Below are 27,823 nucleotides of genomic sequence, written 5' to 3'. Positions count from 1 at the left end.
CTCCCGAGTTTAGAGCCGTAGAGTTGCTAAATTTATTTGTTGTACGAACAAGAAGAAGAAAAATGATGAAATTTTGGAGGAAACTGATAATCTTATTCATCCTTGAATTAGCCGCCGCCCATTATTTTGAGCCCTTCAACGTCACTTATGATCACCGCTCACTTCTCATCGCTGGTCACCGCCGTATTCTCATCTCCGCCGGCATCCACTACCCCCGCTCTACTCCCGAGGTTATTAATAAACTACTTCCTCCGTCCCGATCATTTATTTATTTGTTGAATACTCCTAATAAACTACTCCCTTCATTCCGATCATTTATTTGACAATCATCATCATCATCATGTGTGATAATATAACAGATGTGGCCTCATGTCATTGCTAAGGCTAAGGAAGGCGGTGCTCAAGTTATCGAGACTTATACATTTTGGAATGCTCATGAGCCTCTCAAAGGACAGGTTGCTTCACTTTTCCTTTTTCTTATTTTATTTTATGCTCATGAGCCTCTCAAAGGACACGATTCGCTAAAATCTATGCTCTTACTGTCTAGTGATGGGGCAATGGGGCATTTCTGACTGCTCCCGGTAAACTTGCGTAATTTTGACCCCTTATTCACCATAAGCTGGAAGCTATTGAGGCATTGGGGTTTATAACTTTGTTGTTGATAGTTAATTTCCGTTATTTTTAATGGTAACTTCAGTATAATTTCCAAGGGAGGTATGACCTTGTCAAGTTCGTCAAGCTCGTTGGATCAAGTGGACTCTTTCTCTTTCTCAGGATAGGACCTTATGTGTGTGCAGAGTGGAACTTTGGGTATTTGCTTGTCTTCCTTTTCGTATTTGCAACTTTGTTTTATTTCTTCTAGAGCCTGCTATATGAGTATATGATGTGCTTATCCAATATCTAAAGTGAATGATGTTGCAATATTGGTCAAGTATTATTTTATCGTGGTTTGGCCAAAAGACAATTGCTTATCGTATTGCATTGCATCTGGGTTTGGAAGTTTGCAACTGGCCCATCTTATTTAGGATTTAGGCTTCAGTCCTTGAATAATGTGGAAGATGTATCTCCTGACACCAGGAGTGAAAATTTCTTATTAAGTACTCCCTCCATTCCACTTTTATTGTCCTACTTTCCATTTTGGGAAGATTTAAGAAATAGAGGTAAAAGTACTACTCTACCCCTCTAATTAGGAAGAATGGGGACATGTCATTTTGATAGAGTGAGTGGTAGTTAACAGATTAGGGGTAATAGTGGTAGTCCACCCATTTTAGCATACCAAATTTAGAAAGTGGACAATTAATATGGAATAAATTTTGGAGAAAAAGAGGACAATAGTTGGAATGGAGAGAGTAATTGTTAAGTTTTAAATTGTGTTTTGTTTCTGTACTTATTTCTACTTGTTTTAAAGATTAATGATACGCACATTCAGGATATTTTCATCTGACCACGTGGGTTTATTCTAACTAGAGCTGGGTTTATAAACTGGCCTTGGAAACACAGAGATTGAAAGTAGAATTCTTTATTGTTTGACAATATGTGAGTCTAAACTCTGCCACAATATGTTTCATTTGGTATGACTGTACTTTTGTTGGTGCCTTACCAAATAATTTTGTTTTGCTATGTTCAGTGGTTTTCCTGTGTGGCTGCGAGATATCCCTGGCATTGAATTTCGAACTGATAATGCTCCTTTCAAGGTATGCTCAATGACCATATCTTCATGACACTCGCTTGTGGTTGAATCTTAAAGTTTGATCTCTCTTTAAAATATTTATGATTTCCTGTAGATGCAAATTTGGACCTGATAAAATTAGCAAGTGTTTTCGTCCTTTGGCCCTAGAAATAAGATTGATGGAGGTGTTTCCCTAGTTAGTGAGACGGGACTTACCATTTTTGTTGTTGTCCTTTTGTTGTTTTCTTTGATATTATTATGTCAGTAAAGCAATAATCTAGGTTTCTTAAATGGCAATGCGCTGGTTTCATGAATATTAGGTTTGGTGTACTTGTATAGTTGTATGCATTAACGATGACACCTAGTCTTCGTATTTAGGATATGTCTATGTTGTCTATGGTATCGCAACCATAAGATAGTTCTCTAAAATAGACCAGTGGAGGTTTTAGACTTCTACTTAGAATCTTATCTTTTGTCAGATGCATAAATTTTGAAGGGTGATGCTCTTTTTCAGGAGGAGATGCAACAATATGTTACGAAGATTGTAAACCTAATGCTAGAAGAAAAGCTGTTCTCTTGGCAAGGAGGGCCGATAATATTGTTGCAGGTTGAGTATCTCTCATTCCATTTCATGTTGAACATTTCTACAAAGCCCAACACGGAAAAATATGTTCATGCTGCCTTCTGTATTCCTTACAATTGCATTCTGTATTGAAGTATATAGTAGAATTGCATTTCTCAAGATGTAGACACTCTGACAGATTGAGAATGAATATGGAGATTTTGAAGAGTCATATGGCAAAAAAGGGAAGAATTACATACAATGGGCTGCTAAAATGGCCGTTGAGCTTGGTGCCGGTGTGCCTTGGGTGATGTGCAAACAAACCGATGCCCCTGAGTTCATTGTAAGTAAATTTGCTTCATTAGGTTACTAATTTGTGATATTCTGTTTAAATTATTAAACTTTGGCTACCTTTAAGTTCACAACAACAACAACAACAACATCAGAGCCTTAATCCCAAAATGATTTGGGGTCGGCTGACATGAATCATCCTTTCGAACCGTCCATGGGTAAACGCACGCCTCAAAATGCGAATAAAAAGGGAAGATAAAAAACAAAAGGGAGAACGAAAAAGTAATGGAAAGTTAAGGTGAGCTTAGGGGTTTTAAAAATCGAATTCCCTCTCTCTTTTATAAAAACTTAAAATTTAAATCGAGAGAAAAGGTTAAAACGATTTTTAAAAACCGAAATAGAGTTAAGGATCCGGAATGAATCCAGTAAAATCTATAAGAAAGTGGTTGTTGAAAAAGTGTGTAATAAAGGAGAGAAAAATAAATAAATTAATTTCTTTAAATTAAATAAATAAAAAACACTAAATCTGTCAAAAAACATCAAATACTAAAAATCCACATGTATCCTTTCCCTCCATTGTGCCCTCTCCGTCACCATACTCTCCTCAAGCCCCAGAACTCTCATATCGTGCTCTATCACTCTCAACCATGTCTGTCTCGGTCTTCCTCTCGCCTCTAGGGACGTTTTTTCGTTCTCCAAGTCTCCACCTCCCTAATCAAAAGGCCCATAGGTCTCCTTCTCACATGGCCAAACCATCTTAGTCGGTTTTCCATCATCTTGTCCTCTATTGGCGCCACTTTTACCTTTTCCCTAATCACCTCATTCCTTAACCGATCTTTCCTTGTATGTCCGCACATCCATCTCAACATGCGCATCTCCGCCACACTCATCTTTTGGATGTGACAATGTTTCACGGCCCAACACTCGGAGCCGTAAAGTAGGGCAGGCCTAATTGCCGTGCGATAAAATTTTCCCTTTAATCTTTGGGGCATATCTTTATCGCATAGAAACCCTGAAGCACTCTTCCATTTCAACCATCCCGCTTTAATTCTGTGAGCCACATCTCCGTCTAACTCCCCATCTTTTTGAATAATAGATCCTAGATATCTGAAGAAATCCGAACCCTCAACAACATTCCCATCGAAAATAATACTCCCCGCCTCTGTCGATCTCAACCCCGCCACCATCGAAAATAATACTCCCCGCCTCTGTCGATCTCAACCCCGCCACCTTAGTGAACTGACACCTCAAATACTCAGTCTTACTCCTGCTCAGCCTGAACCCACGAGTCTCTAAAGTCTGCCTCCACAATTCCAACTTTCTCTCCACCCCCTCTTTTGTCTCATCAATCAACACAATATCATCAGCAAACATCATACACCAAGGGCTACCTTTAAGTTCACGCTAAATGAAAATATAAATGATCGTCTCTTCCTTGATAAGGACTAACATGATTCTGCTTGTTAACTTTTATGACTAAGCTTACTTGAAAGTTTTCTTTACTTTTTCACAGATAGATACCTGTAATGGTTACTATTGTGATGGCTTTAAGCCAAACTCCAAGAAGAAGCCTATCTTTTGGACTGAAAACTGGGATGGCTGGTATGATGTTATCTTCATGAATAGTATTATGATCTCTTGTTAGTACCAAACTACCAGCTTATACTTGCACATGGTGAACATTCATAGGTAAACGAGCTGTAGCGAGGTTTCTTCTTCGCTGTAGAGTGATTGTAAAATAAAGATAGGAGTTCTGTATATTTGAAGATGGCATCATCTGCCCTTAATTTGGTTAATTTAGTTGTTGGATAGTAACAGGTAAAGGTGAAACATTATAAGTCGATGCTGCTTTTCTTAATACTTCCTTGGAGGATAACAAGGCGTGGTAGACTAACGACAATACCATAGCAAAACCTTAGTCTTGAATGGATTTAGAAACATATTCGGTGGGGGTGGGGGGGGGGGGGGTCACTATTCAGTTATATTTCCGCGCTGCCTTTTAGAAAAGGCAAATCCAGCTTTTGACGTGTTGGCCCATCTAGTCAAGTATTCATAATGCACTAGCAAATTGTCCAAATCACTAGGAGTGACCAAGGGCTGACACTTTAGTTGTAGCCAATTGAATAGGATGTTGCACCAAAGAGCGTAGGAGTTTTGCTAAAGTATCTAATTTTATCTTTCTTTCACTGCCTTATTTTAACTTGTTATAGGTATACTACATGGGGCGGAAGATTACCTCATAGGCCTGTTGAAGATTTAGCATTTGCCGTTGCTCGCTTTTTTCAACGGGGCGGTAGCTTACAGAATTATTACATGGTAATCCAGCTAAGTAAGCTTTGCTTTTTCAGCGAGGACATTATTTCTTTTAGCTTAACCTTCAGCGTTGGGCTTCTACTAATTATTCGTGGGATCTGTTCCCATGATGTATCCCCTTTCTTAGAACATAAATCTACTCCTAATATGAGTATCACAAGGCAGCATTTCTTTATTATTTTGATTTTTATAAGCTTTTGTCTTGTGTCAATTCGGCAAGGTGCACTGGTACTATTTATTGACTACTAGTGCTAATAAAAAACCTTTTAAGCGTGTTATCATGAAACATGCTTAAAATTACCACACGTGTCGGAATATTGTATACCTTGATGGCTGGTCTTCCTTATGGGGTCAGTCGCTTTTTATATATTATTTTTGACAAGTGATGCCTGCCATATATGGAGTATTGTTTGGAAATGAAATTTGACTCCGAAGCTGTTGGCGCAAAGACAGCTTAGGTGGAAACCTTTTTACCATGTAATCTGTACAAGGCCCTTTAATTTGTAAATTATTTATGTGTAAAAATTTCAAATTAGTTGTTAAATTCTATGACTCTCTGATGAAGTGTCAGGGAAGTATTTTTGAGGCATAACTTAGATAAAAGCCTGCTTTGTTTTACAGTACTTTGGTGGAACAAATTTTGGACGAACATCTGGGGGTCCTTTCTACATCACAAGTTATGATTATGACGCTCCTATTGATGAATATGGTAAAAAAAAAATCTTTGCCTTTCTTCTGTATGGACATGAAGTTTTTTGTGGCTTTTTTCTGCATACAAGCCTCTGGAGTTGCTTAAGAACTGATAACTCTTGTATTAATAGGACTTCTGAGCCAGCCTAAGTGGGGTCATTTGAAGGATCTGCATCTTGCAATCAGACTTTGTGAAGCTGCTCTCGTTGCGGTTGATTCACCACAATATGTCATGTTGGGACCACAACAGGAGGTTTGTCCTGAGTGCCAATATCATATTCTTTTTAAGTGGTCTATTCATTTTTTGATACATTTTGTGGATATGTAAGTGGCACTCCATTGCGAGATTGTGTAAAGTGGAATAATTGGAAGCACCAGATTATCTCCTTGCTATATGTGACAGTTTGAGAAGGTTCTCACCCCCCTTCTACTAAAAGAATAAGAGGTCTCTGAATTTTTTTCCCGCCTAAGTGAAATGTTCTATGATTGGTCCTCACTCCTCATACTATGTCATATAAGTATATACCATAAATTGGAGATACTACTAATTTTTACTTTGTAAACACACACTACAACAACAACAACATCAGAGCCTTAATCCCAAAATAATTTGGGGTCGGCTGACATGAATCATCCTTTCGAACCGTCAATGGGTGAACGCACGCCTCAAAATGCGAATAAAAAAGGGAAGATGAAAAACAAAAGGAAGAACGAAAATGTAATGGAAAGTCAGGTAAACTTAGGAGTTTTAAAATCGAATTCCGTCTTTCTTTTATAAAAACTTAAAATTTAAATCGAGAGAAAAGATTAAAACGATTTTTAAAAACCGAAATAGAGTTAAGGATCCGGAATGAACCAGGTAAAATCTATAAGAAAGGTAAAATCTATAAGCAAGTGGTTTGTAAAAAAGTGTAATAAAGGAGAGAAGAATAAAATCTGTCAAAAAACATCAAATACTAAAAATCCACGTGTATCCTTTCCCTCCATTGTGCCCTCTCCGTCACCATACTCTCCTCAAGCCCCAGAACTCTCATATCGTGCTCTATCACTCTCAACCATGTCTGTCTCGGTCTTCCTCTGCCTCTAGGGACCTTTTCTGTTCTCCAAGTCTCCAGCCTCCTAACTGGTGCATCCATAGGTCTCCTTCTCACATGGCCAAACTATCTTAGTCGGTTTTCCATCATCTTGTCCTCTATTGGCGCCACTTTTACCTTTTCCCTAATCACCTCATTCCTTAACCGATCTTTCCTTGTATGTCCGCACATCCACCTCAACATGCGCATCTCCGCCACACTCATCTTTTGAATGTGACAATGCTTCACGGCCCAAAGACTCGGAGTCCGTAAAGTAGGGCAAGCCTAATTGCCGTGCGATAAAATTTTCCCTTTAATCTTTGGGGCATATCTTTATCGCATAGAAACCCTGAAGCACTCTTCCATTTCAACCATCCCGCTTTAATTCTGTGAGCCACATCTCCGTCTAACTCCCCGTCTTTTTGAATAATAGATCCTAGATATCCAAGAAATCCAACCCTCAACAACATTCCCATCGAAAATAATACTCCCCGCCTCTGTCGATCTCAATCCCGCCACCTTAGTGAACTCGACACCTCAAATACTCGGTCTTACTCCCGCTCACTGAACCCACGAGTCTCTAAAGTCTGCCTCCACAATTCCAACTTTCTCTCCACCCCTCTTTTGTCTCATCAATCAACACAATATCATCAGCAAACATCATACACCAAGGGATGTCGTCCCGAATATCCCTTGTCAACTCATCCATAACTATAGCAAAGAGAAAAGGACTAAGTGCGGAACCTTGATGCACCCCGATGGTAATAGGAAATTCTTCCGTTAAGCCCAACATTAGTGCGAACACTTGCACTAGCCCCCTCATACATGTCCTTTATGAGGTCAATATATTTTCGCGACACACCCTTTCTCGCCAAAGCCCACCAAAGTACTTCTCTTGGTACCCTATCATATGCCTTTTCCAAGTCAATAAAAACCATATGTAAGTCCTTCTTCTTGTCCCGATGGTATTCCATCAACTGTCTCATGATAAAAATCGCATCCATAGTCGATCTCCCGGGCATAAATCCAAATTGGTTTTCCGAGATGTCTACACATCTCCTAAGCCTTTGCTCGATTACCCGCTCCCATAACTTCATCGTATGACTCATAAGTTTAATTCCCCGATAATTGGAACACTCTTGAACATCACCTTTGTTCTTGTACAAAGGGACAAGAGTGCTTCTCCTCCAAGCCGATGGCATCTTGTTGCTCCTCCAAATCTTGTTGAAGAGCATGGTTACCCATTCGATCTCTTTCTCCCCGAAGCACCTCCAAACTTCTATGGGTATACCATCCGGTCCCTCTGCTTTCTTTGACCCCATCTTCCTTAACGCCTTTCTAACTTCACTCTTTTGTATTCTACGCACAAATTCCCGATTAACCATGCTTGGTGTTACCTCTACATCCCCAAAACCTTGTTCCTGATGTCCATTGAATAAATTATCAAAGTAAGAACTCCATCTAGCCTTTATTTCGTTATCCTGAACCAGAACCTTGTCATCCATATCTTTCACACACCTAACTCTCCCAATATCTCTCGTCTTTCGGTCTCGTATGCGAGCCAGTTTATAGATATCCTTCTCTCCTTCTCTCGTGTCCAACCTCGCATACACTTCTTGGTTAACTTTTTCCCTCGCATCCCGTACGGCCTTTTTAGCGGCTCGTCTAGCCTCCTTGTACTTTTCAAAGTTCTCATCACTCATGCATTTCCCCAGAACCTTATAGCATTCACGTTTAGTCTTTATCGCTTGTCTCACCACATCGTTCCACCAAGATGTGTCCTTACTTGATGGTCTATTCCCTTTAGATTCCCCTAACACCTCCCTCGCCAAATCCTTTACAACATGCTCCAATTTATCCCACGTTGCATCAATATCTTTCTCCTCGCAATCCGACCAAATATCGCTACTTCCAACCTTATCCAAAAACGTTTGTTGGTTTCCCCCATGTAGCTTCCACCACTTGATCCGTGCCTCACCGATTATCTTTCTCTTCCTCAAGTCTCTCTTACCCCGAAAATCAAGAATCACTAGTCTATGTTGTGTTGCGGCACTTTCCCCGGGTATGACCTTGCAATCGGTGTACTCTTTCCTCCACACATTCCTTACCAAAAGGAAGTCAATTTGACTAGCATTACCTCCACTTCTATAAGTCACCAAATGAGAATGTCTTTTCTCGAACCAAGTGTTCATTATACCCAAGTCATATGCCAAAGCAAAATCCAATATGTCACTTCCTGCTTCATTTCTCTCCCCGAACCCAAAACCCCCATGAATGTTCTCAAAGCCAACTCGACTAGTACCCACATGCCCATTGAGGTCACCACCAATGATCAATTTCTCTCCAATAGGGACTCGTTCTACAACCTCTTCCAAATCTTCCCAGAAGGCTCGTCGAAAAGAAGCATCCAAACCTACTTGAGGTGCGTAAGCACTTATAACCGTCACCACCTCATCCCCGACTACAAGCTTAATGCTCATAATCCTATCACTCTTTCTCGATACTTCTACCACATCATCAATGTAATCTTTATCAATGACAATACCCACTCCATTACGACTTTTGTCTTTACCCGTGTACCAAAGCTTATAACCCCAAGGCGCTATCACCCTTGCTTTATCTCCGACCCACTTTGTCTCTTGTAGACACATTATATGCACTCTCCTCCTTTTCATAACCTCCCTACCTCGCTAATCTCCCCCTGTCAAAGAGCCAACATTCCAAGTACCAAACCGTAACCTACTACCCTTCCTAAAGTCATGTCCCGATTTCTTTACCCGCTCTTGACCATGCTTCCTAGATCCAAACCTATTTGACACCACACCCGTACTTCGAGGTGGCGCGCGCGCTGGGGCGACGACCTAACAACCCTTGCATATTTTTCACTACACCCGGGTCTAGAAGATGTAGCGCACCCTTGCCTATTTGACACCACCCCCAGATGTAAAGATGGCGCGTCGCTTCCGGGCGACGACCTAGCAACCCTCACATACTTTTCACTACACCCGGTCTAAGAAATGCAGGCGCGCGCTCGAGGAGGAGACGCCCCAACGATGTTCAAATTCCGATTCATGTCCATAAAATGTGACTAAGTTTTTATGCTGGCTGCCACAGACCTACCGCAACCCTCCTCCTTTATCCGGGCTTGGGACCGGCAGCGAATGCCCGAAAACACTCACAGGCGGAGTTAATGAGATATATTGATTTTATTATAAATGTGGGATTGCATTAATAATAAGGATGATATGAGAGAATTATTCTCCACAATTTTTTTCACTAGTTCTTTTTTCATGTCTTTTGATACAAAGGTACTCTATACAAGTTGACTATCTCCTTTTGCAAATTCTCTAATTTGATTGTACAATTAAGTCATTACTCAGAGTTTATTCTTTTGGTAAATCTAATCGTATGATATTATTTTTAATAATGAAGTAATAATTTATATAATTAGGTTGAGTTAAATGTCAATCTTATTTGGTGTGAAAACTATCAAAGTTTCTCTCTTATACCGCTTAAGCATGTTACCAGGCTATAATATTTAACGTCTTTGTACATTATTATCTAAAAAACGCGCATTTGCGCGGGATCAACACTAATTCTAATTAAGCATACTTACTCTTTTTCATGGTTCAGGCTCATGTTTATCAACAAAGAGGCATTGGTGGCAACTATAGTAGGTGCTCAGCATTTCTTGCTAATATTAATGAGCACAATGTGGCTTCAGTGAAATTTCGGGGGCACGTGTATTCTCTGCCTCCATGGTCTGTCAGTATATTACCAGACTGCAAGAATGTGGCTTACAACACCGCAAAGGTTTATTTACTTGAGGCATTGCTTTTTACTTCTGATCGTTAGTTGTCTAGCCTATGTCATTAGTCAAGGTGTTTGTACTATGCTATATCTATTAACTTCATAGCATGTTCTTGCTTGTGCTATTTATGACTCTTTGGCTGACACATATTTTAATTTTACTCGACCTCTGTCTTCACATCCAATTTTATGTTGTAAAGTCACGATAAAAAGTCCCTTCTTTTACTGTTGCAAACATTTTGGAGTACCAAAGGTCTACCCAATATACATGAAGCAATAATTAGCTGTATTTATGAGTGTGTGTATTTTGCATACTATTACGGCCTTACCTATATAAAGTATACTGTAGCTCTGGCAAATTCTAAATAGATAAAAGTCTGCATACTATTACAGCCTTACCTATATAAAGTAATACTATAGCTCTTGCGTATTCTAAATAGATATAAGTCTTCACAAAAACACAAACTTGTATATGCTACAGCCTACAATTGTTGGACGTGGGAGGGTTTTAGGATCTCGTTCAACTGCAAAATAAGATTTAACATGCAAGCGACTCGTGCAATTAGAATGAATGTAGCTGTCTCATAATCTTCTTTCGCCTGCACTTGAGCACCATTCTATGTAGATGCTGTTTGATAATGCTGCTGACAAACTAGTTTTCTCATGCATTGAAAAAATTCTGTATGCTGCTTTCATTTCAGACTAATCTTCTGAAGGTCACCTTTGTCCTATGTTGCTGTATAATTTAAGCCATTATGGGTATAAGATGAGAAAAGAAGAGGCGAGGGTTGGTTGAAGTATTGATATGGTTTATTTCATGCCTAGCCATTTGTAGGATACTATATTTCTGAAATAATAGACCTAAATGTGGCGGCATAGTTCACATTTGCCTCTGTATATCTTATTGTCTCTTGAATTTTGATGCAGGTAGGTGCTCAGACGTCGATTAAAGAAATACAATCTAATCTACATCATCCCTCAAGTGCATCGCAACATGTACTATTGTTTCGTAATGGGCCATCTTTGATATCAAAAAGCTGGATGAGGTTAGATGAGTCTGTTGGAGTGTGGATAAATGGCAGTTTTGCTGTCCATGGCATCTTGGAACACTTAAATGTGACAAGAGATTCATCTGATTATCTGTGGCACTTTACCAGGTATACGTGAGTGATCTTACTTTTAAAAGCCAAATGCAACTAATTAATAACTATTAACATTTTAAATCTTATATGAATTACGCAAGCTCATGTCTATGCTTGGGTGCAGCAACTCACTCAAGAGTAAGCCTCTTGAGAGACGGCTTCAAATAACTTTATGTATGGTATGACTATTTCACAAATTTAGAGTAAAAAAGGTACCAAAAGCAATAAACAATCACGAATGATATAAAATGGTTCACTAATAAAATGGCCTCTGTCAACGATAAAGTGGCGACGCTCCTTGTGAAAATAGGTACTAATTAAAAGTCACTTTGGGCCCAATAAAAGGGTTACGAAACACATAAAGACCATGAAAAAAGGGGTCGCTCAATAACTTAGAGACACTGTCTCTCCCAAGACTTAACGTTCTTTGACCTGAATTATGATGGTTTAAAGCAACATCACTCGGTAACTATGAAGTAGTAGTCACTTGATACTATCCTTAACACAATTTTTAGATTGATCATCCAAAGTCAGCCTCTCTTGACAGAGGTAAGGCTGCGTACATTCGACCCCCTTACCCCACCTATTGTGGGAGACCTTGAGGCATTTGAGGATATCGTTGTTGATGTTGAAGTGACTTCAATGGCACATATAACTCTAATTTGGCTTTATGAATTTTTTTTATTATCTCTTTCATCTTTTTGTGCTTCCTTTTTATTAGGAGGCTTTCACCTGCCTAGTCATCATTTTCTATCTTGAACTATCGTGTCAGGGTCCTGTTTTTTTAATCTTCTTGTTTTTATTATTAGTTAATACTTCTTTCTAAGGGTTTAGATGCTAATGTAAACAGAGAGCTATTCTGGTATCTCGGTCCTTCGTTTCTCTTTCTCTGGAAATGCAATTGTGAAATTTGGGTGAAAATAAAATAAAATCATGGTGACTTTTCTGATACCTATAATGTGTATGGGTGCAATGTAGAATATATATTTCAGCTGATGACATTTCATTTTGGAAAAGAAGTGGAGTAAGTCCAGCACTGACAATTGATAGCATGCGTGATGTGGTCCATATATTTGTGAATGGTCAACTTGCAGGTATTGCAATATTTCCTGCATAAATGTCAATTGGTTCGGGTTAAGTAATAGAAATGATGTTTTTAATGATATGATATATGGAAAACAAACATCAGTAGAGTAGGCGTAGGCTCTGACAACAAAATAATGGAAAAATGATGTGTGCCGAAACTGTGGTCACTGAGTCAGTTTAAACTTTAGACACCTTGCAATATGCAGTGGAGACAGACAAGGATGGCAACTCTTACACAACTTGGAATTTGTTTATAAGATTTCATTATTCCAGTCAATCCCCAGAACTTGAATGCAATCAAAGAAGATGATTATTCCTCCAGGCCCATATAAGAACTTTGATGGCCTGCGCTTCCGCTTGTTCTGGTGCTTGAGACAAAATAGAAGAGCTATAACTTTTGGTACAATTATTTTGAAAGCAGACATGCCATCCAATTCTTCGGAGAAGTTAAAAAACATTTGACTGATGGTGTTATTAAAGACATTCATGATCTTTGTTGTTCTTTCCATTGTATTTCTTTTGGTTTTATTCGCAGAACTGAACATTTCATGGCTCATAACTTAGCTATTAAGGCCAGGAATAGGTAGTAATGTAATTTTTTCCACTTGTCAAAACAAAAAACCAATTCTTTTGATCAGGACCCAAAATTCGGTTCCTATTATTCTGTCCTCTCATTTTAAATCACGACAGATTCCATAGTCATAACTTGTTGGCTCCAAACACGTATTTTCATGGCAGCTTTGTGTGTGTGTGTGTGTGTGTGTGTGTGTGTGTGTGTGTGTGTGTGTGTGTGTGTGTGTGTGTGTGTGTGTGTGTGTGTGATTGATCCAGTCATTTTGTATGATCCATATAGTGCCGGTGTTAAGATTGGCCACTGATGAACACACTTGTTTTTTTTAATATGCTACCCGTGATTAATGTAGACAAGTGGAACATTGCAGACCAGATGCTATCCACCATATTTAGATCGTGGTATTGGCCGGTCTGGCGTAAGCCCGCGAATCTGGCCAATATCGCCTCAAAATGTGGTGAAATGTGGTCACGAAGATCTTCAAAACCCTTACAAAACGGCCGTGTTTCAATGTCGTGGCCTTGGTTTAAAACCATGCTATCTACTACCTCTTAATGATCCGATATGCAAGAAGACTGCCATACATTTTTAACTTCTGTATTTGAAACTCCAGGTAGTGGAGTTGGCCGTTGGGTGCAAGTATTTCAGCCTGTTCAATTGCTGGAAGGATATAATGATGTTGTGCTTCTGTCTCTGACAGTGGGTCTGCAGGTATGCTACATCTGGGAAAAGTTTCGTTATAAGTGCTATTATAGTGTCATACTGTCATGATTCTTGAGTCTACTTTATCAGTTTTCAGGTAAGTTATAGATTAATTTCTTTATCTGTTGTTTTTCACCTTTTTTTTTTTTTTTTGATAAGGTAAGGAAACTAGATTGATCGAAATCAAGCTATATCATCCTCGCGGATGAGAAAGGTGAAAGAAAATCTATGATTCTCAAACAACCAGGAATCAATCATAAAAAAGGGGCAAAAAGAGTAAACTCAAAAAAAGTCACTACAAAGCCCCAACAATGAATTTAAGAACACTTATATAGTAAATAAACTTAAGAAAAGTCTTCCAAAATTATAAGTGTAAATAATTCTAAGGGAAAACGAAAGAGATCCCCAAACTGAATGAAGAAATAACTTCCGAGAAAAATAAGATTAGATTTCAGTAAAATCCAAAATGCTCATACCAAAACGGAAGAAGTGTTCCCATGGACTTGAGTCAACAAATGGTACATCTCCTTCAACCTGTATCAGCACATCAAAGGAGATTTGCCATATTGACTCAACTTTGGTGTGAGTATTTTAGACATTAAACATTGACAAGAAGAGCAAGTATTCTACAAACTACTCCGTAGTATGTACTGCTCCAGCCACAATTCTATTAACAAACAATAAATTGGTACAAATGTACAATCAATTTGAAAATACTCTAGAAATATTGCTCGTAAATCCTTGATTTAAACCTTCTTTAACCAAGACATGTGACTAAAATAAACTCTCCTAGGCTAAAATGGAGAGTAAATTAAAGTCGAGTCTTTAAGGAGAAAATCAAGAAAGAAAAACTGAAAATTTGTCAATTAAAGGACTAAATAAGACAATAAATCTACACAACCATAAAGATAGGAAACGATGGTTATGAAGAAAGGGATTGAAGATGTAGAGCTGGGAAGAAGACCAAGCAAAAATTCCAGATCTCTTTTTTCTAGGATTTTTGAGATGTAGTTATGTAGACTATACTAACAAGATTGTTGTTTTTCACTTGTTCCCTTGCTCCGTTGTCTTCTTTTTGGTTTTTTCCTCATTGGGAGTCGTGAGAGGAGAGAAATCTATAGTGGAGGTGACCTTTTTTTTTTTTTTAAAAAACTTTGTCTCCCTTGTGTCAGATTATAGTCCGCCCATGAAATCGTTTATTTTGAATCATGAGGAGTATTTTCTCATCACCATTTGTGATATTTAGCTTCTTATGTGTTCATTTAAGTTTCTTTGAATTTTCTGCACAAGGGTGCCTCAACTTTTTCTGTTTTGTAATTATTTTCTTTTCTTTTTCTGTTTGTTGAGTTGAAGAATGTTTTGAAGCCTGTTGGTACTCAGTTCTATCTTGTTGCTTATGTCATTCAGAATTATGGTGCTTTTTTGGAGAAAGATGGGGGTGGATTCAGAGGTCAAATTAAACTTACAGGACTAAGTAACGGGGACATGAATCTTTCGGGATCATCTTGGATATACCAGGTACATTCTAAAGTTTGACAAAAGAAAAATTAGTTTTAAGATATTGGCCTTAACTTGTCCAGAATAGAATTGCTGAATTCAGATTACTAAACGCCTTGCCAAGCTTTATTGTTTCGCAGCATACATTACTGGAACTCTTACTAGTTAACAGTGAACAATAAACCATTTTCCAGTTAATGTTTCAAGCAAAACTTTAGTGAGTTCATATTCGAGTGATGAAATAAAGCAAAAGGCTCACTAAATTGGGTACACTTTCTTTGTATATATTTGTTTAAAGGAGCAGTCATTTGATGCAATTCTCAAAGCAATCTTCATTTTGAGTCATATGGAAACAAGCAGCCTCTCTGTGTCACCAACACTCGGGTAAATGGGTAAGCCTGCGTACAACGACCTCCCCGTTGGCCTGTAGTTCCGTGAGGCATTGGGACATTTTTTTTATCGTTGTTATATTAGAGTGATAGAAAGCTGCATTGAGTAGGTTTGGCCTACGGGTGTAGCCGAGCTGATGAAAATCTGAATTTGTCTAAGCTCGAGATCGTCTTGTATGATATAGCTCAAGCTCCAGCTCAGCTCAAGGTCAAGGGTCAGCTCGAAGCTTAATGGGCTCTTGATATCAATGCTCGAGCTTAATTGAAGAGCAATTTTTGAAAGAAAAATATTAATTGCATTATATGGAATAATTTATAAGTTAAACGTTCCTTTTGACAAGACGAACTTTATGACGTCCAATAAAGATAGAATTGATATTAGGATAGAATTCAGCTACTTAATATGTTGGAATGGCAGATGGAAAACGAGAGAGAGGCGTGATTACGTGAATGTGGTTGGAGTATTTTTAATCTAATTCTTGAAAAATAGTTTATATTTTGGAACATTTAAGCATTTTAATAATTTCCTTTTACATCATTAATGGTTATTATGGCTCGCTTGGATAGCAAAATAGGAGGGAAAGGGAGGGGAGGGAAGGGGAGGAAAGGGAAGGGAGGGAAGGGGGAGGAAAGGGAAGGGGAGGGGGAATGTGGTGTGGATGTTTGGATACAATTTCCCTCCAAATCTTTCCTATGTTGGAGGGATTTTGATTTGCCTTGGAGAAGGGGAAATGGATCCCTCCAAATCCCCCCCCCCCCCTCCATTTCCCTCCACCCTTATTTTGCTATCCAAACAAGGGATTTTAAATCCCTTACTCTCCCCCCCTTTCCTTTCCCTCCAAATCCTTCCATCCAAACAAGCCCTTAGTGTTCTATTCAACTTCAACTACCCAACCTAAAAATTAAACTTAACATTAACCGATGTACTCCTAGCCACAATGAACAAATCTCATCATGCTCAGGTTGAGGGTCTAATTCTCAAGGACCGAAAGACTTGGATTACTCCAAGCTAAAAGTTGATCAACATCAAGCCAAACTTTGACCGAACTAGTTCTGAGGGCTCGTATCAGTCATCTTAAATATTTATAGCCCTATTCACATTGGTCATAGTTGGACCTTGGCACATTTTCCTTTCGTTAGTTGCATCTAGAATCCACTTGGCTTCGGGCTGGCCGCTGGCAGTCTGGCACTTTGGTAGGTGTGGGCATAATGCCTCTGATTGATGATGCATCAGATTTACTTCTGTATTTTGTCATCTCTTGTTTGAAGTTCATGATTTGATTTGAGAAAACTCGTGATTGCATGACTTTTTTTTTTCTCACTTTTGATTCTCCTTGATTTCAGTTTTATAAAAATAAGAATTATCTGCGAAAAATGTCAAAATTGCAGCAGTGTATTTCGTATCACTTATGTTCAAAAATTTCCTATCTTATATTTTCTATTTTCATAACGCTCATAAAATTCCAGAGATATTAAAGATCAGGGCGTTGATATGGTTTTTCAGTAGTGTGAAAGACAATGTCTGGTTTTAGAATTTGCGTGTTTTCTGTAGGTTTGGTGATAAATAATTTAAGAGAGGACTTTTTACGACCATTTGGTGTGCTCTATTATGTGTTTAATCCAACAACATTGTTCTGAGCATTTGTTAACTTTTTTCAGTCCTCGTGTCCATTGCTGATGAAGACTTGTATATTGTTTATGAACTATTATTTATTTTCTTAATAGTCCTCCTCACTCTAGGTTGGGCTTAAAGGCGAAATCCAGGAAATTTACACATTAGAGGGAACCAAAAAAGCTTCTTGGCTTGACTTGACGGTTGATGCTGTTGAACATCCCTTGAGCTGGTACAAGGTAAAATACTCATGTGCCATACTGTAATACTTCACAAAAGTGCTTCTGTGAGCTTCTGCCCCTCTCCATGGTGACACACCTTCATGATGTCATCTTAGCCTGTGATTACTTTTATCAATCAAACAACCTCGTAACTTCTCTCACAGTTATTTACTTTGGAAACATGCTACTCTGAACTACTTTTTTGTCTCTTCGTTAATACCTTTTTCTGTAATGTTTGAACTATTTTATGAATTATGACGGTGATTCTAACATATATAGATTGAATCGGAGTGTATGAGCTGATGCAAATTAGACCTATTAATTAATACTCGTGCAATTTTGGCAAGAAAGCTAGCTAATAAGAGACATGATGGAGTAGTTTATGTTCTCATGCAATGGTACGACTCTTCTATTGAGGATGCTACATGGAAAATGTATGATGACATGAAAAGCAGATTTCCTAACTTTAGTTTAGATGCAGTTTGAAGACGAGCTCTTTGTCAAGATGTGGATTATTATGAGCCAAAGATTGTGAATAACCGATTACCAGTTCCGCAACCTAGGGCTGCTAATCGCAAATTGATTTGCGAGTATCAATTTGCGATTCGTTTGGTAATTGATATGCCAAAGTTCACGAATCGCTGCCATAAATTCGCGTATTAATAAGTAGGAAATCGACTTGAATTCGCCAGAAATAGCGAATCAAAACAGATGGCTTACTTGTACTAGTCTTTTGAGTAGAAAAAGTTCTGAGGTTCCTATTATTTAGTTCCAAAAATTCAAGAATTGATAGTGATTTGTTTTCGGAGGAAGATGAGATGATGATTAATGAAAGCTGAATTGAAAAGAAGAGAAACTGGAGAAAGAAGAGAAAAAAAAGTGAATTACATTTTCCAGTAAAAGCAGCTGAAGACAAAAGATGACGAAGACGATGGGGAAGAATGCAGCTCTATTTAAGAGATACTTGTTAATTGATGGAAATCATTGACTTAGGCTTTTGGGCAAAGCACAAGGCGGCACGTGTATTAGGTTAAGAACCTTTAGAGGTATTGTTTTGGTCATACCCAACTAATTATTTTCGGGCATGTATTTTTATTGTAACAAATAAATCAACTACCAGGCTAGCTCACATCCAACATCCAACTAACTGCCAACTAAGAGGTTTGTTACAAAACCCAGTAATTGGCACTTTGGCAGGAGAGTTTTTAGTTACAATAATTGGCTATATGCCTATATATAGTTGGTAGCTGAATTCATTTTCTAGTTTTGATCATTTGTGTAAAACAGTTCTCTCTCTACAATCTTTCTCTAAGAATTCTCTGTAATTCTCTCTCTAAGTTTAACCGTAGAAATCTTTCAACAAATACAATTCGAATTCCCTGCTCATTTTGAGAAATCTTATTGTGTTTACTAGCTTTCTTCGATTATTCCCAGAGGCTATGTATCAATATATCACTTCGTATCTGAAGGATAAGATAACTAAGTTTGCTATAGTTTCTGAAAGTCATTAGTGTATTGTTGTAAATCAAAACTGACAGAGTTTTCTCCCTGCTTCTGGCTGTACTCTTTGAAGCAAAGAGGGTTGTTTATGATTCCTTATTTCAAACCGTATTGCCCGTCTTTTGGTGCAATTACTTATACATAAATATGATGACCATTTATTGTCTGTCCATTGCAGACTTACTTTGATGCCCCTGATGGGATGGAACCTGTTGCCCTTGATTTAAGAAGTATGGGTAAAGGCCAGGCATGGGTTAATGGCCATCATATTGGAAGATATTGGACATTGTCTGCTCCAGAAGATGGATGTCAAAGTACTTGCGATTATCGTGGAAAATATGATTCGGACAAGTGTACAACCAATTGTGGAAAGCCTACTCAAGTAAGGTATGTAGTGCTCTATTTTCTAATTTGTTCCATATATTTTATTCCCTCTGTCCCTGTCATTTGCTGTCCTTTTCCATTTTGGGGTGTATCAGTCAATTGTTGTCCTTTCTATTTTAAGAATGAACTTGATGAGCAATTTGATCATTCACACTCAATTTATTCCACTTGTCATTTAGTAATTGGCCCCTTTCTCTTTCCTTGGTCTTTGTGCCAAACCAAAGGACAACAATTGACCGGGACGGAGGGAGTATATATTTATCTAGAGGGGTTGGTTTAGGTAGAGGTATAATTGCATAACCCATTGTCAATGAGAATGGGTATTTGAAGAATAATAGGGTGTAGCTCCACTAGGGTGTAGCTCCACTTATCTGCACTTGTGTTGCTTCTACACACCAGGTAGGTGTTTGTCGCTTGTCGACACGACACTACGACACTGGACGCAACATCGGATACGCCAGGGGTATGGCGAAATACGACACATCCTGAAACTGTACAATATACACAATCACAATGGAGACTGGAGAAATAGAAAGACACGCGACGAAATTAAAATAACAAGGACGAAGAAGATGGACCGCTTATGTGTTTATTTGGAAGGCCACTTTTAAAAAGTACATAAAGCCTCGTCTTCTTTAAAAAAAAAACAGGAAAAATTGACTAGAATAATCTCACCTTTTACCTCTCTTCCTAGAATAATCCCACCTGTTGTTATTCTCAAAATAATTCCACCTTTATACTCTATCTGCTTTAAAATGTGCTGTATTAAAATGTTACCTATAAGATCAGGTCAAGTGAGTGTTTTCTCTCCCTTTCAAAAATAAAAAATGAGTATTTCTCTCTGACCACTTTTAATACCCGTCTCCCTCCATTAATCATCCTACACTACAACTAATCCACCATGGTCACTCCTCCATCATCACCATTAAACCTTGCTGCCCACCACCGGTATCGGCATAGAATCAAGCTCGTGAAGACTAAAAAATAAATCATGCAATAATCATTCTACTAGTAAGTAGCCACAATTGTGTTGCGGACCCTTCTTTCCCGACAATTTCCTTCCCCAACTCCGCCACCTCTCAAACCAACCGTTTTTCTTCATTGAATTCTGTAGTTTCGATTTCCGAACAGAGCAGAAGATGGGATTATCACTTGGAAATGAATGATAATACCCTTTCTGTTACAATCGAAAACGGGGTTTCGAATGTATAAACTTTGTATTGGACAGAGGAGAAGGACGAAGTAAAGTATATGGGAAAGATTGATGATTTATTCCATTGGGTGTAAAGAGGGATAGGTACTCCACTTGAGTAATGCCGTAATGGTAGTGTCAAAGGAGAAATGTGGGAGAAGCAATAAAGGTAAGAATTAACAAAAGGGAAATGATAATGGAAGTGTTAAAAAATCATGAGAAACAAATGCTCATGGCACCGATGGAATTTTTTATTCGATTATACGATAATTAATTAATAAATTCTATATCTTATATTATACGATTAAATAAACGAGGTTTAGTGATTAATTGTTCATTTACTAAAATAGCACTAATCGACTAATTTGATTACTTTTAGTACGTATTCCGATCAATCTTATCTTTGACATTGTCGTTTAGGTCACATAAACGAAAGGCGAGTAAAGAGACTCGCTTCATCAGGAGTTCTCAATCCATTTTATGAATCTTATGGAATATGCAAGTTTTGTCTTCTAGGCAAGATGACTCGTGCTCCTTTTTCTTGAAAAGGAACTCTAGCTAGTGAGAGCTAGTGAGGTGTTGGGCTTAATACGTACGGATGTATGCGGTGCAATGACCATGAGAGGTGGTGGCTCTGATTACTTCTTTACCTTTACCGACGATCTAAGTAGATATTGATATGTCTACTTAATGAAGCATAAGAGTGAGGCCTTTGAAAAGTTCAAAGAATTTCAACATGAAGTAGAAAACCAATTGGATAAGAAAATCAAAGCCTACGTTCCGATAATGGCTGGGAATATCTTAGTAATGACTTTGATTCACACCTGTTCACCTCTATGCTTCGGTCCATGATGAGTCAAATTGTGCTTCCTAATTCGTTTTTGGGTTTTGCCATATTGTCTCCAATATTCTCACCTCACTAAATCGAACCCGACTAAAGCGGCCGACAAGACTCCATATAAGATATGGACAAGGAAGGTCCCTCATTTGTCATTTATGCGAATTTGGGGTTCTGAAGCTTACGTTAAGAACTTTTCTGACGATAAGCTAGCACCCAGATCTGACAAATGTCTCTTTGTGGGCTATTCAAAGGAAACACGTGCTTACTACTTCTACAACTGTCACGAGAATGAAGTGTTTGTGGCTCGTGATGCTGTCTTTCTAGAAAAGGAGTTTATTTCTAGAAGACCGTGGAAGAAAATTTGAACAGATGAAGTTCAAGAGCCAAGCTGAGAATGACAATGACAGAGAGGAAAATGTTCCCCCTTCATTTGACTCTGTGATTATTCGTTCGGAACCTGAACCTGATAGATACCTTGGCATTATCGAGGAAGAAGGTGATTATGAAGTGTTGCTTTTAGAAAGTGAGGAACCTGCTACCTACGAGGCGACCATTTCAAGTCCCTACTCTAAGATCCGAAATGGATTCCACGTACGATAATGAAGTCAGTGTAAATGGATCTTTAAGATCAAGATCGGCATGGATGGACGTAAAGATGTTTACAAACCTAGATTGGTGGCAAAGGGTTTCACTCAAGTTCATGAAGTTCATGATCTCCACTGGACCAGACCTTTGCACTAGTGGACCAATCACAATGTTTCGTTCTATTCGGATTATCTTAGCGATTGCCGAAGCTTCATGATTATGAGATCTGATTGCCGCATTTCATGATTATGGATGTAAAAGCTGCCTTCCTGTATGGGATTCTTGAAGAAGAAGTGTATATAACACCTTAGGGTTTTGTGGATCCATCAAATCCTAAGAAGGTATGCAAGCTTATGAGATCCATCTATGGTGTTAAGCAAGCATAAGCATCTTGGAGTTCGAACCATCGGTCCGATCATGTTATTGAAGAGAACGATGGTTCGATCATGTTATTGAAGAGAACGGTTTCACTCGAAGTGTCGAGGAACCTTGTTTATACACGAAGTTTACTGAGAGTAAGGTTTTCTTCTTAGTCTTATATGTGGATGACATATTGCTCATTGGGAATGACATACCGGTCTCCCTTATGTAAAGAAGTGGCTAGAAAATCATTTCCAGATAAAAGATTTAGGAGATGAAAGATTTAGGAGAAGCGCAGCGCATCTTAGGTACGCGTATCTATAGGGATAGATCTAAGAGGATATTAGCATTAAGTCAAGAAGCTTATATTGATAAGATTCTTAGACCGGTTCAATATGAAAAACTTTAAGAGAGGTTTTCTTCCTTTAGGTCACGGGATTACTTTGAGTTGATCCCTTATGCTTCCGTTATTTGATCGATCACGTATGCTATGATGTGTACTCGCCGGACGTATCGTATGCTTCGAGTGACGAGTCGTTTCTAATAATCGGTCACTGGATAGTCGTGACGAACATTCTTAAGTACTTGAGAAGGATTAAGGATTCATTTTTAGTGTTTGGAGGTGATACTAAGTTACGTGTACTTACACGAATGCCAGTTTGAAAGATCGGGATGATATGAAATCCCAATCTGGCTATGCCTTTATGATGAATGGAGGAGCTATCTACTAGAAGAGTTTCAAGCAGGGTGTACGACACGACAACACAACTGTGTGTACATTGGACGGGAGCATCAGAAGCTCCAAAAGGAAGCTGTGTGGATTCGGTAGTTTTTGGAGTGACTAGGGGTTTACCGCCGCAGATCCCATCACTATATATTATATATCACTATATATTATATTGTGATACATAGCAGCCAAAGGCTAGTAATAAGTCTAGACATGTACTCAGGAAGTTCCATGTAATAAGAGATTATGTTGAATTGAAGGAAATAGTGATATGTAAGGTTAAGTTTGGGACAGACGATAATGTCGCTGATCCTTTAACCAAGCCTTGACAGGCTATAACATGATGGTCATGTCGTACGATGATGTACGATGGGATTGAGACGAGTACCAGAATTGCTCTAGATTATGTGATATGTAATAATTAGATATTATATTAATTTTTACATATATGATAATCGCATTCATCGTTTGAGTTTTATTAAGAACTCTGTTATTCATTTTTCCACAACTTTTTTCCACAGAACTCCGGCACTCGCACTAGCAGTGACCATGTATAGAGTCCTTTTTTGTTGCGTGGTCGTGGCAAGGATCTCTATAATATTCCTATGAGTCGATTCTTTTGACTGTGGACTATTTGTCTGAGTTGGTATGGTTTTCGGGTGGCTTTGATTTTTGTCCTAAGCCGTGCCGGCATCTGTGTGGGTCATTGTGAGCTATATTGAACAAAGAAATTGGTCAATAGGATTGTCCACCCATATTAGGGTTTAAATATCTTAGGGACCCTTGTATTTCAATATAAATGGTACCCCTAAACTTCTTGAAACTATCATAGAATACCCAAAATGCTCAAATCCCCCTCTTTGAAATGTTTAGTTTATACATTTTTGATCGATTTTTTGGCAATAATTTGTCATGTCATTACAATAAACATCACTTACTCAATCGTAAATATATTTTCTTTACAAATTTTAATTGTTTAGACATTTAAGAGTTTGAGTGTTTTAAGAACATTTTACTAAGTTTAGGGGTACTACTCATGTTTTCAATAATCTAGGGGTACCACAAAGAATTCAAAAAAACATAGGTACCACATAGAGATGACAAACTATTTTTTTTAAAAATAGAGTAAAGCCGCTAGTTTAAGGGGCGGCTTTAGCAAAAAACAGGAAAATAACGAAAAATGATGACGTGGACCCATTGGCCCTAAATAGTTTTAAACCAACCCTAATACACCAATTAATTTGTCTAATAACCTTACTTTGCCAAAAAATTATTGTCGGAGAGTCGGTGTGTGTCCTATATTAATAGGTATTTTATATGTTTCTTACCCTTTTCTGATTAAAAAGGCTTCAATATTAGCTCGTCTTATACCCAAAATATTTTTTTACACTCTCGACCGGCGGCTTCTTCTACTTCGATATTGATATGGTTTTATTTTGTTCATCGTCTTGGAGGTTATGTTTGTTTTTGCGTTTTTTTTGGGCCTTTTTCTCATTCTTGTTTGGCACCTGCGGTAGAGATCGGAGGTATTTGGCTCCCAAAAGGGATTTAATGGTAGTGTCTTTTCCATAGGAACTTGCGACGTATTGGCTCCTGGAAAATCATTCTTGAATTTGTTAATTGTGTTTAATAGTTTTGATGTTCTAAAAACCCTATAGATTCAGTTGATGTATGAGTTTTGGGTACATCAAAGTGCAACCAAGCTTGTTTTTTACCTCTGACTCAAGTTCATCTTAGTTCATCTTATGTCATCGCAGATCATCTCGAGCCATTAGCATCCTTCATTCCATTATATAAACCCCCAACCTAACCACACAATTATGGCCTGGAATGATCTGAACCCGATAATGGCACGTATACTCCACATGACCTGACCCGCTATAATTTGAGCCATAACTGACCCGCCTGACACAGTTGCCACATCTAGTCACTCGGAAACTTGCATGCGCCTATGTAAAAACCAGTTATTTTTTATGGCTTGAAATTAAAAGACGTTTGTTCAAGTTTGCTGGTTGGCGTACTTGAGGTAGAGCTCGAGCCATTCGGTGTGAGCTTTAGCTAGCTAGGATTTAGTTGAGCTTGCAGCCATATACATGGAGTCGCTGCAAGGTTAGTTTATATATTAGTGTATTTTATGATCGTAGAATTAGCGAAGGCTAGTTTCTAACTTTTAGCGAAGACTTATGAAGCAGCAACAACAGCTAAGTGACTCGGGGCCATCTATCATGAATGATTATGTTCAAAATAATATGCAAATTATAGGGATTGGCCAACAGAAATCATAATCATAATGTTCAAAATAACAGGGAACACTGACTTGGGGTCGGCTGACGCAATCATTATGTTCAAATTAATATGGCATCCCAAGTTGCCTTGAGGTTGGCTAACATGAATTACCGTTCAAAAACTAATGTGTAGCATTTCAAATTAGACGATTTTAGTAGATTACTGCATTTCATGTTCTTTCCTGGCATGGGAGCATTCACATGCATCCCAAAAACCAGTGGCCATAACTCCTTGTATTGTGGTTCTATGAATTTGCAGGTACCATGTGCCACGATCATGGCTGAAGGAATCAAATAACTTGCTGGTCATATTTGAAGAGATTGGGGGTAATCCTTTTGAGATATCCATAAAATCACACACTACACATATCATATGTGCTGAGGTATCAGAATCGCATTACCCCCCTCTTTCGAAATGGCTGACAAGTGACTCTATTGATGGAAATATCTTTATCAATGACACAACTCCAGAGATGCATTTGCACTGCGAACCTGGATATGCAATCTCTACTGCTTTTGCCAGCTACGGGATCCCACATGGCAGATGTCAGAGATACTCTATAGGCAGTTGCCACTCATCAAACTCTTTCAATGTGGTTTCTGAGGTAAGTGGGTGACGCCAGCTCTGTTAATTTTCTAGTACTTTTCACTTATTGTGTCTCGGCCAATAGTTTAAACAAATTCTAGAATGAGCAAGTCTTATTGTATATGACCTCATCAAGTCACCTGAATAATGATACAAAAATGAGAGAGTAATGAACTCATCATCTCACTTCATATACCGAAACCACCCAGACATACCTACCCTCAACCATCCCTCACACCCGCCGCAGCTGCCATCCTTGTACACTAGCAGTTTGCCGACACACCCCTCTGAACGGTGACGCTACCACTGGAATCACATGTTGCCTCCCATTATGTTAACAACCAGCATGTTCCTTTGTTTTCTCCAAACTTTTAACAAGATCTCAAAAATATTTTATGCCAAAACCCAAATTTAACCCTTTTCCAACAAGGGTTTACCATTCTCCTAAATACGATGTCAGTAGGGGCCGCCGGAAAATCCAGCCCTAACCTCTTTTCCGCAAAACCATCACAAAGAAAGCTAACTGACAAGAATGGTTTGGAAAAGAAGATATAAAAGAAATTAAAAAAAAAATGGTCAAACATAAGGAGCGAGGGCGATGATTTGAGTTACTGCAGTGGTTGTCATTGTAGTTGATAAATAATTGGTCCTCGACTAGTTGCCAGAATGGTGGCCTCAGTTATGGGTGGGGGAGATTGAAAGAATGAGAAGGGGAGAGGTGGCTGTAAAGAATTTACGAGGCAGTGTTTTATTGATTTCAGGACAATATTAGTCCTATTACCCTCTTGTAGAATTAAGTGTTACCAACTTACCATAGGACTGATCAATATATTTTGTTTGTGTTTGGTACATTTTTAGAGTCCAACACTAATTTGTCATCGCATAGAACATGTCAAAGCTAGGATACCTTGGCTATTGGCGTAAAATTGTCTTGAAAACAAGAAGTACAAAGTAAACTCCATGTCGCGTTTGAAGTTCCACCATCTTCTTTTAGACTTCCACATTTAAAAGTAGTGTAAATTATTTTCAGTGACCGATGTGTGAGAAGGCAAAGGTGATACAGCAAGTCTCTCTTGTAACGGATGAGATATCCGTCACAAGCTTGCGACGGGTCAAGTAATACTCATATGGTTAGATAAGACAAAACAGATTGCTACTCCCTAGACATTCTGCTTTTGTCTTATCTATCCCATATGGGTAATACTTCACCCGTCGCAAATTTGCGACGGATATGCCCGTCACAAATGAGAATTTGTGAAGGTGATAAGCCATGAGGAGACTTTCTAGATCTTGCTTTTTTTGAAAGAGTCCAATGCTATGTTTATTGTCATTTAGAAACAACTTAGTGTTTTCAACGCAAGGTTAAGTTGCATACATTTAAACCCCTTTTCTACCATTCCAAGGACACGAAGCTTTGAGACGGTGGGGTAATGCTCTTATATTACGGTTACTAATGATTACCCACTTTGCCTCTCAACAGCTGTGCGAAGGAAAACAAGAATGTACCATTGGTGTTTCGAATGCCGTATTTGGTGGTGATCCTTGTAGAGGCAGTGTTAAAACACTTGCGGTCGAGGCCAAGTGTTTATCTTCAAAGGATTCTGAGCCCTCATTTGTTGATGTTTTGTAGGGTTTTGTGTATGAGAGTGTGTTTTGGATGTGTGTATATATATGCACGGACATGTTCAGACTAAATGTTGTGGTTATGCTTTATGGCAGTAAATCTTAACCTAGA

At 38.5% G+C, this 27,823-nt stretch overlaps 1 protein-coding gene across 4 annotated transcripts; it reads left to right on the top strand.

Moving 5' to 3' along the window:
- LOC141599985 (beta-galactosidase 9) lies at positions 1-27,823 on the top strand. 4 transcript variants are annotated; one of them, XM_074420132.1, is made up of 19 exons: positions 1-230; positions 360-455; positions 698-810; positions 1,628-1,694; positions 2,184-2,276; positions 2,431-2,574; positions 4,036-4,124; positions 4,733-4,838; positions 5,457-5,544; positions 5,657-5,778; positions 10,232-10,411; positions 11,336-11,565; positions 12,529-12,644; positions 13,821-13,918; positions 15,317-15,427; positions 17,536-17,646; positions 19,307-19,515; positions 25,762-26,107; positions 27,569-27,823. In XM_074420132.1, exons 1-19 carry the CDS (start codon positions 63-65, stop codon positions 27,716-27,718), a joined length of 2,637 nt encoding a protein of 878 aa, XP_074276233.1. In that variant the 5' UTR covers positions 1-62; the 3' UTR covers positions 27,719-27,823. The 4 variants fall into 4 exon arrangements, with proteins under 4 accessions (XP_074276233.1, XP_074276232.1, XP_074276235.1 ...); XM_074420131.1 differs by having other exon boundaries at positions 11,336-11,571; XM_074420134.1 differs by lacking the exons at positions 1-230; positions 360-455; positions 698-810 and adding an exon at positions 1,473-1,536.

Source organism: Silene latifolia, chromosome 9 (genome assembly GCF_048544455.1).
Source record: "Silene latifolia isolate original U9 population chromosome 9, ASM4854445v1, whole genome shotgun sequence".
In the NCBI taxonomy this organism is placed as follows: domain Eukaryota; kingdom Viridiplantae; phylum Streptophyta; class Magnoliopsida; order Caryophyllales; family Caryophyllaceae; genus Silene; species Silene latifolia.
The sequence above is the reverse complement of the archived record's forward strand: the minus strand, read 5'-3'. Positions and strand labels throughout refer to the sequence as shown.